The sequence below is a fragment of the Idiotropiscis lumnitzeri genome, chromosome 9 (assembly GCF_059441095.1).
Source record: "Idiotropiscis lumnitzeri isolate Australia: NSW breed Sydney's pygmy pipehorse chromosome 9, RoL_Ilum_1.0, whole genome shotgun sequence".
NCBI classification, from domain to species: domain Eukaryota; kingdom Metazoa; phylum Chordata; class Actinopteri; order Syngnathiformes; family Syngnathidae; genus Idiotropiscis; species Idiotropiscis lumnitzeri.
Window position 1 is genome coordinate 14,887,115 of NC_142399.1, and position 11,345 is coordinate 14,898,459.

Consider the following 11,345-nt stretch of genomic DNA (forward strand, 5'->3'; position numbering starts at 1 on the left):
GAATTAAACAGTTTTATTCACAGAAGAACTACTGGAGAGATCTATTGAACCGCTGAGCAACTCTCAGATGTCTAAAAGACAGCCATGAGGCTCACAGCAGCCATCATTGTTTCCGTGCGACACAGTGGATAGTAATTAAATATGCCACTTATGCTTCACTGATTCACTTCCCTCACAATTTTGAAGCACAGCTGAATACATTTTTCTGTGCAGAAGGGCTGTATTGTATCTGGTCTGGCCTCATTTCCAGGGCAGAGGGGCTTGGTGTGGGGGAGGGCAAGGCAGGGAGAGGGGGAGAAGCGCCCCACGAGGACATTGTGCTTAACATCACTAAATACCTCCAACGCCACATTGTCCTTTTCAGCCCTCAATTAGTCGGACTGTAACCACAACAAACCAATTTTTTTTTTTCACCCTTGAAAATGTATTCTTAAGTAATATTAGTATACTGCATCTTTTCAGTTTTTTTAATAGTAGCATTTTTATGTTTGATAAAAGGTTTATTTTTATTTTGTGGTGCAGCCAGAGCTATCTGTGGCTTGGATTGTGGCCAGCACTAGAGACTCTTTGCCCTGCCCTTAGGCCTCTTCAGCCTGTGGATCTTCGTGTGGAGGAACGCCTCTTTGGTGGCAGGGACGGGGAGAATTAGGCAAGAGATGTGGGTTCACTTGCCCTGTGTAGGGGCTTATCTTGGGCTAAGCTGAGGGACTAATAGCAAAGCCAGCCTCCGCTCCAGCCAGTCTAAGGGCATAGAGAGCCATCTGTCCACTCTGTGGATAACTGACAACAAAGGAAGTAAACACGGACAACAAACAAACTGCTACTGTAAGGAGCTGCCCAACATAAAGGAGAGGAGTGAATGATTTGCATGTAAGGTCAGTACATTTTTCTAATTTGTCGTGTTGACTTAGGCCTTCATCCTTCAAGATGTAGGGTGTTCACCGTCTACTTTGGACAGCCGGCAGTGTTGCAGACAACTGTATTGATTGCAATGAAAGAATGAGCGTCTTTGTACCTATGTGTAACTCCTGACTTGAATTAGTGTGATGGAAAGGATTAAGATGGCTGTTTGTCTTCAGTTTGGTCCATTAAAGTGACTTTTTACCCGATTTTATCAATACATTATAGACTAATGCAATATATACAGCGGTTGTCCACTTTCCACGAATTGCTAGAACATCAACTTGCGCTCAGCATTGTTCTATGTGCTCCTCCAAAACGAACTTGATTTTATAAGTGAAGTATTGTTTTATGGCGTGCGATATAAAATAACCTCCCTAAACCAAAACGCGACCCCTGTCGTTTTTTTTTCCACCTGCCTGACTGATTAATAAGCTGTTTTGTTGATATCACGTTGTCAACTGTGGGCGCTATTGTGTGCCAATGTTTTGTTCGGAAGTCTTGAGTAGGCGCTGACATACTAGAGGTGACAGAAATGGGTCAAAAGGGTCTTAGCATTAACTAAACAAATCCTGGCCTATAGGATTAGGAAGAGATGTTGCTGTTTATTTGATGTTGCCACTGTAATTTTATAATAATACACAGAGGAGAAAAGAAGCCTCATTGTTGACAGCAAAACAACCTCAAACGTATTAATTGGATTTGGTAATTTGGTCGGAATCAACACTGGAATATGACGGGACAATTTCAGAGTAAACGGCTCGTTAGCAAATCATCGTCAAATATTTTATTCTGGTAATTGCTCCGTGATTAAAATAATCTCTTTTTTTGTTTGTTTTCCTTTAGGGTTTGGAATGGCAGCAAAGAGTTTGTCATTGATTGCTTTATGTAAGTATCCCAACGGGAATCTGTGAGGGAGGGGGGGGGGTCAATGGTCATGTATTACAAATGTAATTGTGTACACAAAAATCCTGCGGTAGGACCAGATGAATCCGGATTAACAAGAAACTCCTCATGGGTATGCACCAATAGCATGTAGCTATGCTATTTTCCCCTTTTTACCTCCCCGGGAAGCAATCTACTGTACATTTGCTTGGAGCAGCAGGGTTTAGATGAGGCTTCAAGCAGCAGAAAAAAAAGCCACCTCAACCCCAAAAGTATCTCTAAAAGACAAAGAGTAAATTCAGTTCATTGATTTTGATCATATTGCGACAGAGCAGCAAAGATTTGACACAAAAAGTGCCGTTGTCTTCCCTGGGTCAGATACTCTCACGTTAACCGCGAGGGAGGTCTGCACACTCCAAAACACTTCATGGTTATTCTTTCTTTCAAGAAAGAAATAGAACTTTCTTCATAAAAAATGATGTCGGCCATCCAATCTAGTAAAAAAAAAAAAAAATCTTTTTCTTTGTGTGTTATTAGCAAGAAGCCTCTCTTCCGACACTGAATGCCTCCAAACATTCTTCATTTGTTCTGCATAGACAACAAAGATTTGATTCAGAGTGTCTTCCGAGCTGAAATTGTGTGTCAGTACATTGGAGACCATCACACACATATCACTTGATTGTCGGCTCTCCACAGTGGCGTCCTTTGTGTCTTATCATATCCAAGGGAGTCACACATCTTGCGTTAAGCCGGAACCAAAGACTTGGTCCCATGTAAGATTGCTCCTCGTGATAGGCTTATCTTCCTCGCACTCACAACTACAAGATCAGGAGAAAAACCTCACTGGTCCAAATTCAGTCCCGTGATGAGCTTCTGAACATCTTTACAGATATAAATCAGTTTTATTTCTGCTGGAGATTGATGGAATGATGATACAGTCAAGGATTTTGCAATGAAAGCCATTGTTTTAAATTATCAGTCTGAAGACATTCTCTCTCGAGAGGTGACAGTGGCAAAATGGAAATGATGCATTTCCACAGACAGCAGTAACGCTACTTGTTTTTATTTCATTTGCAGAGTATTTCCATATCAGGTGTGAAAACGTAGGGCATGTCTGAGAGGGAAGCAATGGCCTCAGATGGGACTCTGAATGTTACATTGACACTGAGGCTATTGATGCATGGAAAGGTAATTGACCATTGTGGAATAAAGTAATTAATTCACTGTTGTATTGTAGTCCATGTTTTTGAAAGACGCGTTTAGGTTATAACTTATTTATTTTCATGACAGGAAGTTGGCAGTATAATTGGAAAGGTAGGTTACATTTAAAATAAAACATCACTCATTGTGTCATTTCCATTATTAAGATGGAAAGGAATCAGTTAATCTTCTTTATTTGTTTCCAGAAAGGGGAAACAGTGAAGAAAATGAGAGAGGAGGTAAGAACTAAACAGCGCGTAACTCGGCATGTCCTCCCTGGCACAGCATAGGAATTAAATTGAATATATTTTGATTTATTTTTTTCTCAGAGCGGCGCTCGCATCAACATATCAGAGGGATCGTCTCCGGAGAGGATCGTAACCATCACAGGACCCACAGAGGGAATCTTCAGAGCTTTCTCCATGATTGCACAAAAGTTTGAGGAGGTCAGTATTGCTGACATCTTTACAATTGAAAGTTTGCGCTAATATGTTGTTGATCTTCTCCACAGGATATAACGGCAGCAATGACAAACAGCAATGTGACAAGCAATCCGCCTGTGACACTTCGCTTGGTTTTCCCAGGGAGCCAGTGCGGCTCACTGATTGGAAAAGGAGGATCGAAGATCAAAGAGATCCGAGAGGTAGGAGGCCGTGTGTTTCTGCAATTTTCTCTCGGGAAGTTGGTTGTCTGCATATGGATGAGAAGAGACCGCCTTCTACCTGATGTTCTGGCGTCAAGGGTCCTCAAAAATCAAACACTTCAATCAAGCCGGCACAATTTTCCTTTCTATACATTTTGTTCAACTGCATCGGGAGCTGCATTCGAGAATCTGAACGTCTCAGCCAGTGCAAAGGCTGAAACCCCATTGTAACCGGAGATTATTTATGTGCGCCTCTTTAAATATTGGTGCACACGTTTCTATTTGGCTTGCAGCTGCTCTTTGCATGTCCGAATCTTATCAGGGTAAAGCTGCAGGTGCTTGACACTGCATTTCAATTTTGGGTGATGGAGTGCTCTTTCTGGCAGTAAATAGTCATTTTGCTGTGTTGTCTTGTGATGTTAAGACCACAGGGGCCCAGGTTCAGGTGGCAGGAGACATGCTTCCGGATTCGACCGAAAGGGCTGTCACAATCTCGGGCACTCCACAAGCTATCACTCAGTGCGTGCGACACATCTGCTCCATCATGCTGGAGGTATGTACGCTCAAACGGCCCTGCATGATCTTTGTTTAGACACTCAAGAGGGCAACGTGTTTATTTGTTCAGCGCTGTGGGAAAGCTTTGCATTGAGTTGAGAGTTGGGACCTCCCTGTTGGTCTCATACAATAATATATGCATATTAATTTTCCTGAGTGCGTTGGTGGAGTTCTTACAAGGAAAACCTTTCAGCCATGAAGCCATTATTTCCAAGGTGATGATTTTGGTAAGAGCAAAGAATTAATTAGCGACTTAATAAGCTTTAAATCAACTCACCTTTGCATTGATGAAGCTGCCAACAATTAGATGAGCTATTATCACATAATATCATGAAGCATTATCACAATACCTGTTTTACTAAACGTGACAGCATAATTTGTATTTTCCGGGGTTGAGATAATTAATTTATCTCTCTTTCCAACCCTTTGGCAAGGGCACGGTTACGCTCATGCTGGAAAAATGAAAAGTCTTGTAAATTAAGAGTTTATTTCATCTGTGGCATGCAAGGTCCATGTAACCTTCTCAGCCGATTAGACGGCTATTAAAAGATTCAGCAAGGGATATAAATGATGTAAAATGCATCAGTCTTAGTCAGAGTTCTGTATATAAAATATTCTGGGTTTTTCTTTTTGGTTTTCATGACTTTGTCGCTAGTCTCCTCCAAAAGGAGCAACTATTCCCTACCGTCCAAAGGCCATACCTGCTGGAGCTCATGCAGTATTAGCACAACAGCACTCTGCACAAGTAAGTTGCCATCTTCACCTTTGCCTTTTTTTTTGGCAAAACCCCAAAAACTTAGAATTGCTGATTTTGAGGGCAGGGTTTTCTTAAGTCACTGCTCAAATTTTCATGGACGCATATTGATAAATGAATATTTAAAACAACGAACATGAATTTAAATGCCTTTTCCATAAACGTGTGCCCTTTAAGCTCTTTTATTTGTCAAATACAAAGTATCTTGCCCTGTCAACCCAATAAAAACCTGTCATGGATTCCCTTTTTTTATGCCCCCAAACCTAAGTTGAAAAAAAAGGCTGTTTTAAAGCGGACTGTGGTTATTATGACACTCGAACGGCGGTAACAACTTTATATTGCACAAATATAAGTATTAAGTTGAGGAAATAGGCTGATTAAAATACATTCAACAATGTAGCCAGTGTGTGACGGATATAAATGATACCCATTTGCATTATTAATTCCCTGCAGTGAAACATAAACAATATCGTGACTCGATCTGATGTTTTCCATGAACTGGCTTGCCACTGTCCTACATTTGGCACATGCTGCTCTCATTTATCAGACATCTGTTATTGAATTTCTGGCATTGTCAAAATGGGGTGAAAACATCAGATGACATACAGTATAGATAAAATTCCATCAAACCCATTACAGTGATTGGCTATGGAAAAAGTGAGGGAAATGGATTTTCGATAAAGCACCCAAAGCCTGAGTTTACACTTCATGCTCATATGTCAAGTGACACGTAATCACATCTCTTCTCTTTACACCATCCAGGCATTTGCACTTCCAGGGCAATATGCTTTTGCTCATCAAGATGTAAGTGTGCTCCTCTAAATGACTGACTCCTCCCCTCTCTGTCCAACTCTGCCCACTCCCCCCAGTCCCAAATATCCCCTTTCTTAACCGTCTCAGCATCAATGAAACTCTGATTTGTCAACATTACTAACACTAACACCAATTAGCAGCATGCTCTGATTGAAATCAAAGTTTAAAGGTAGTCCCTTCATGATCAAGTTGTAGTTTTGCAGCCAGAGATGTGACTGTATTTTCAGACTACTTCCATGAGAGTCCAGCATGCTTTCTGAAGGAAAAGAATCTTCTCACTGACACCATCTGTGATGTTTGTGAACTTCAGATTGTCTCTGTATTGTAGCTGTCAACTCCTCTGAAATAATCCAGTTTGATTGGTTAGCTCTAACTTCCTTCCTACCCTGCAGTTGACCAAGCTTCACCAGTTGGCTATGCAGCATATCCCCCTCCCTTCCCTTGGGCAGAGCAACCCTACCTTCCCTGGTACGTACCCACGGCTCCCCGGGGAAGACCATCGATCCCTCTGTCGTCACTCCTCTTCCAATCACAACATCAAACAGCCCTGTCACATTAGATAGTGTCAAGGTTGCGTCCATTTTCTCAAAGGCCATTCACCCTCTATCTGGTCAATTGTTAGTGGCCACATCTTACGAAGCCATAGAGGAGATCAAACGAAACCGTGAAACCCGCAGAGTGGGTTAGTGTGTGGATAGCATGTAGACTGAATAGACAAAGGTATTGTGGGAAAATAGCTAGCTATCAGAGGGTTCAGTTGAGGTCAGAGGTCATTAACAGTGGTTGAGAGGGTCTGCTGGCTCACAAGCGGCGTCACTCACAAAGGTTTTGATGGAGTTTAGGTCAGGGTTCTCAAATTCATCCAAACCACAATTCTTCCTTTTTGGACCTTTCAGTTGTGCAACGGGGCACGCACAGGGCAATTTCCCAAAACTGCTCCTGCAAATCTAGATTTATAGCCTTGCCCCACATGTCAGCACATCCCCTGAAAAATTAATAAAGTCAATGAGGCACGTACTTTAGTCCATATACTTTAAACCAAGAGAGAAATGTGAAAATGAGAGTAGCATTTACACACTTGTGAATATTTAACCATTTGTCTCTTTTTCCCAATCCTCTGAAAGAGTCCAATTCTCACCGTCGGAAACAAATCCCAATCTCTTGACCTCCCATCCCTCCCGTCCACCGACATCTCCCCTCAAAATCTAACATTATCTTGGCTCAGACTATCCCTGACATCATCAACCCACATTTCCATGCAGTCTGCTACAACTAACTGAGCCTGCACCACATAGAGAGGACTGACGTAAAAGAATCCACGCTGTATATGACATTAAAGCCTTAGAATTGTAGCCGTGGAATATGTGGCTAGAATGTGTGTTAAATATGTATATAATACATAGTACATGTGGTTAGAAAGCTTCTTTTTGTTACTCCAGTGTTATAAAAAGTAATAACTACTAAAAGTAGGTCAACCTGTTATGTCACAAAAGTGGAAGCCATTAGCGGCATGCGGTTGTTAGCGTTCTGTGTCCTACTTTACAGGATTCGATGCGTCTGCCCCTACAAGTTCACAGGAGTTGGCAATACCTAATGATGTAAGTGTTTCATTGTTTGTGTTGTGGCGGTTACTTAGAATCCACACCAATAATTCGGATGCTGCGTACATTATTAGCACTGTCTCGGTGGCTAGCTTTGAGAAGGAATGTTTTGGACATCAGTAATTTCATGTAAGAACTGTATCGTCTTTTTCTTTCATTCATTTATGCTCCCAATACCTTATTGTGAAATGTTTGTGCAGATGCGTTATGATAAGCATATGTTTGTTTAAAGATAATTTGGTCAAAGTGAAGCAAGGCAATGTAGGGTTCAATTTAGTATCATGCATGTCTTTAGACAAAATCTTTTTGCCACACCACCTTTTGCACAGCAGTCTTTTTAACACAGTAAATAATAAGAAAAAAAAATAAAAACTGATTCCTCCAAAATTTGAAGAAAAGTGGCAAATGATACAAAGATTTAATATAATGCCCCGATGCCCTTTGGCATCTATTGAAACTAGGGCTGTCAAAATTAAAGCGTTAGAAAAAAAATATTTGCAATAAAATAGTTTAACTCACTTAACGCAGTTTTATTTAGTTCAAAAATAATTTGCTTTTCTTACAAAGCCAAATTCAAATACTTGGCCCTGTTAGATGTACATCTTCAGCACATCATCTCAGAAGAAAACATCCTACTCAAGTTACCACTGGGCCTTGCAAACCAACAGTTCTGGAATGTGGTGCTTGTGGGCAGAACTAAATGTAGAAATTTGGAAAACTGAGAAAGAAAAATGCTTGTAAAGATCCATTTAGATTATATAGAAGGATCAAAGAAAGCGATTAGAACATTATTTGATTTAAAATACATTTAATATTTGGTGATTTTAAATTAATTACAGGATATTATTCAAGTAAATACATGTTACAAGCTGCACAATAAATAGTAGTTGAAAAACGTGATTAATCGCAATTAATTACGTATTTTTTGCGATTATTTAGTTACAAATTTTAATTGCTTGACAGCACTTGTAGAAACACAAAATAAACAACCTTCTACAAGTCAAAATAAACAACCTTCTACAAGTAACCTGTTAATCGCCAGCCCCTTAAAATTCCCATGCACTACAACTGGCTTGTGTTGATTTGTGAAGGTTTGGCAAAATCTCACAAATTTTGCATAATCCCTAAAAGTGAGCTGTAATATCGTCCCACAATTTGAGCCGCTCTTCTTAAGGATTCACAGTGGTGTTTATTTTTTCTTTTTTTTTTTTTTTTTGTTTAGTTACTCCCCTGTGATATTATTTCTGCGAAGGGAAGAAACATGAGCTCATTTGCTATTTACATTCGTTCACTCTCCTGCTCTTCTAGTTCATTGGCTGCATAATTGGAAGACAAGGCAGCAAGATCAATGAAATTCGCCAGGTCTCGGGAGCACACATCAAAATTGCCAGTGCCACTGATGGCTCAGCCATGCGCCAAGTCACGATCACAGGCTCACCGGCAAGCATTAGCGTGGCCCAGTACCTCATCAGTGCCAGGTAAGACATGATGCACTGCCACCATTTAAAGAAAGGGCGGCAATGTAGAGTGCACAATTATGAGAAAGTCAACCTATCTTTTTTATTTTATTTTTTATTTTTTTGTGAGGGCAGAATAATTGTGGTCAAGGTGTGGTTGGATAATTGCTCTGGTCTCTTGACTCCATAAAAAGAGATCCTGATTGTTTCTGCTTTTTTTAACACATTGCTACTCTGACTCTCATGTTTTCTCCTCTCTCTTCTCTGTTGTCTTACCCACTTGTTGCCCCTTCACATTCCATTGTCCTCCCTTAACCTCACACCGTCTCAACATCCCCTCCGACATCACGGCGTGCAGCTTAGAGATGGCTAAATACACCATGCAGGCTGCTTCCGCTGCGACCTCAGTTGACCTCAACATGAGCTACGCTCAGTCTGCTTCCACCGCCTCCAATGCTGCTACCTCTCTCGCCGTTCTGGCGGCCACCACCCCAGCCCCCACCAACATTAACGTCCACGCTCCCTCCACCTTACAGGCCATCCAAAATTCCCACTATGCCGTCCCTGTTTCCAGCCTGCTTGGCATGAAAACACTTCCCGTTCTGGCTGTCCACCCTGCAGCCGCTACCAGCCTAACACAGGGTTTAGCCCCTTACACTGCAAAAATACAAACCTCTGGTGTCAAAAAGTCTGAGCGACAGAAGTTTGCTCCATATTGAGTCCACTTGGACATGTCTGTCTATTTGGATAACACTTTGCAAAAATGATGGTGAATGTGTCAATGGCTGGCACAAGTATGCAAGGCTTACCTGTGTAGCTCTCGCTTTCCATTAATCAGGGGAGCATATTTTCATAGGCGTCCGAGGTGCGTATTAACTCCGTATCAATTGCATAATATGCAATGTGTAAACTCAGGCTTGCTTTGAAAAAGGAAAAAGCAAACATTTCTTATGGCTTTGTGTCACAGAGCTTTATATGAAGACTTACTCCAGGAGATTTGTTTCATAATATGCAATGTTTTCTTTGTGTGTTTCTTCCTAGACCACTTTTAGATCGCAAATTCCGTAGGCAGCAGGCTGTTAAACGTTTTGTTATGTACAATAGAGGTGGTTGTGTTTAGAATAATTAACACGGATTGCTTCATTTCTCTGTCATACTTTTCTACGTTCCTTCACTATAGGCTCTCATCAGGGCTAACGGGCTTGGGTGTTCTGTAGTAGCGTGGCACTGTTGCAGTTCTGATGGGATAATTCTAAAACCACACTGGATTCTAGTGGATTTCACTCTGCACTGTAATCCTGTAGCGTGGGACTGGTCCAAACAACTCCTTTATTGTTTCTGCTTGTTTTTTGTTCAGTCTCCATCACAACTGATTAACCATTTACGTCAGAAACTGACACGGCACAGTAATTGTTATATTTTTGGGGGGTTTTTTTGGTGGTGATGGTCTATAGTACTGAAACATTGCAGTTTTGTAATGCTTGGTGTTAATGATATGGATTTGGAATAAATGTGAGTTTTTATTAATAAAAAGTGTTTGTTTTTATTAGTGGAGTCTGAATTGTTATTTTACAAATCATTGTACATAAGTTCATGCATTGTTCACTGTTTTATGTAATTTTCAGTTTTTATTGTATTAGAATGAAGACTACGCAGAAGGAAAAATACCTTATTTTAAATAAATATCTGGAGAGTCCTAATCCTATTTTAAATACTGTTTCATTTCTTCACTTTTTTTGATAGAGCACTTGGGGCTATAATTTGCCCAAAGAAACTGTTGTTTATGTGTTATGTAGGGCAAGACACTGAAAAGCAGAAAAACTATTTTGAATGCAGGCTGTTGATAAATAAATACACTTGCAAATCCCAGGTGAGCAGGGAGGAAGAGCAGAATATAATCCTTGTAAATATTCAGTAAGGTGCAGCCCCCCCCCAAAAAAAACTGACAATTTTAATCACTATCTTAGACCCAAGTGTATACACTACATTACTGTATTGCTAACAGGCTGCTTGTGTAGTGGAGTGTAGGTAGTTTCTTTCCGTCCCCAATGTGTTGTCCCAACCTTGAATTCACCCTTCTGACTAGAGAACCGTATGGGCCATTTTGCTGGGCTTAAATGTTGAAGTGCATTGATCAATAGTTGATGGGGCCAAAATGTAATGACAGTGAAGATTGATATTCAACCTCAGGCAAGGTGTAACAGCAGAGAGCACCGACGTCACTTGTATGATGATGTCGGGTCACTGCCAATCCCTGATGCAGAGATCATTTCTATTTTCAAACAAAGAGAATAAAGTGGTCATTTTAAATTAAATGAAAACTATAGGCTTTCAAAAAGCAAATTGATTTATTTTTTTACAAAAAAAAAGAGGAAATTACCTCAGTGGTCTTAATGTTAGCAGAATTCTTATATTCTGCGTTGTGAAGGGAAGGGAGCCAAGAAGAGTTTGCCTGATAATACTGTACACATATCTACAGTTTCACATCCTCTAAATATTGGATTATTGTATTATAAATGATCTCTGTATCATTCTAC

General features: G+C 40.5%; 1 protein-coding gene across 2 annotated transcripts; it reads left to right on the forward strand.

Moving 5' to 3' along the window:
• The first annotated feature begins 383 nt into the window (after nt 1–383).
• Nucleotides 384–10,513, forward strand: LOC148330384 (poly(rC)-binding protein 3). Of its 2 annotated transcripts, none has more exons than XM_088304492.1 (14): nt 384–875; nt 1,747–1,788; nt 2,863–2,973; nt 3,076–3,099; nt 3,192–3,224; nt 3,315–3,431; nt 3,497–3,628; nt 4,053–4,181; nt 4,839–4,928; nt 5,700–5,741; nt 6,143–6,218; nt 7,296–7,348; nt 8,660–8,829; nt 9,167–10,513. In XM_088304492.1, exons 3-14 carry the CDS (start codon nt 2,896–2,898, stop codon nt 9,525–9,527), a joined length of 1,305 nt encoding a protein of 434 aa, XP_088160618.1. In that variant the 5' UTR covers nt 384–875; nt 1,747–1,788; nt 2,863–2,895; the 3' UTR covers nt 9,528–10,513. The 2 variants fall into 2 exon arrangements, with proteins under 2 accessions (XP_088160618.1, XP_088160620.1); XM_088304494.1 differs by having other exon boundaries at nt 384–870.
• The last annotated feature ends 832 nt before the right edge of the window (nt 10,514–11,345 follow it).

What these genes read in the sequence shown, in the direction of transcription:
- LOC148330384 (XM_088304492.1), top strand. Translation starts at nt 2,896, where the DNA reads ATGTCTGAGAGGGAAGCAATGGCCTCAGATGGGACTCTGAATGTTACA. An exon ending in TTGGCAGTATAATTGGAAAG is followed by an intron (nt 3,100 to 3,191) that starts GTAGGTTACATT and finishes ATTTGTTTCCAG; the next exon opens with AAAGGGGAAACAGTGAAGAA. An exon ending in GAGCAACCCTACCTTCCCTG is followed by an intron (nt 6,219 to 7,295) that starts GTACGTACCCAC and finishes CCTACTTTACAG; the next exon opens with GATTCGATGCGTCTGCCCCT.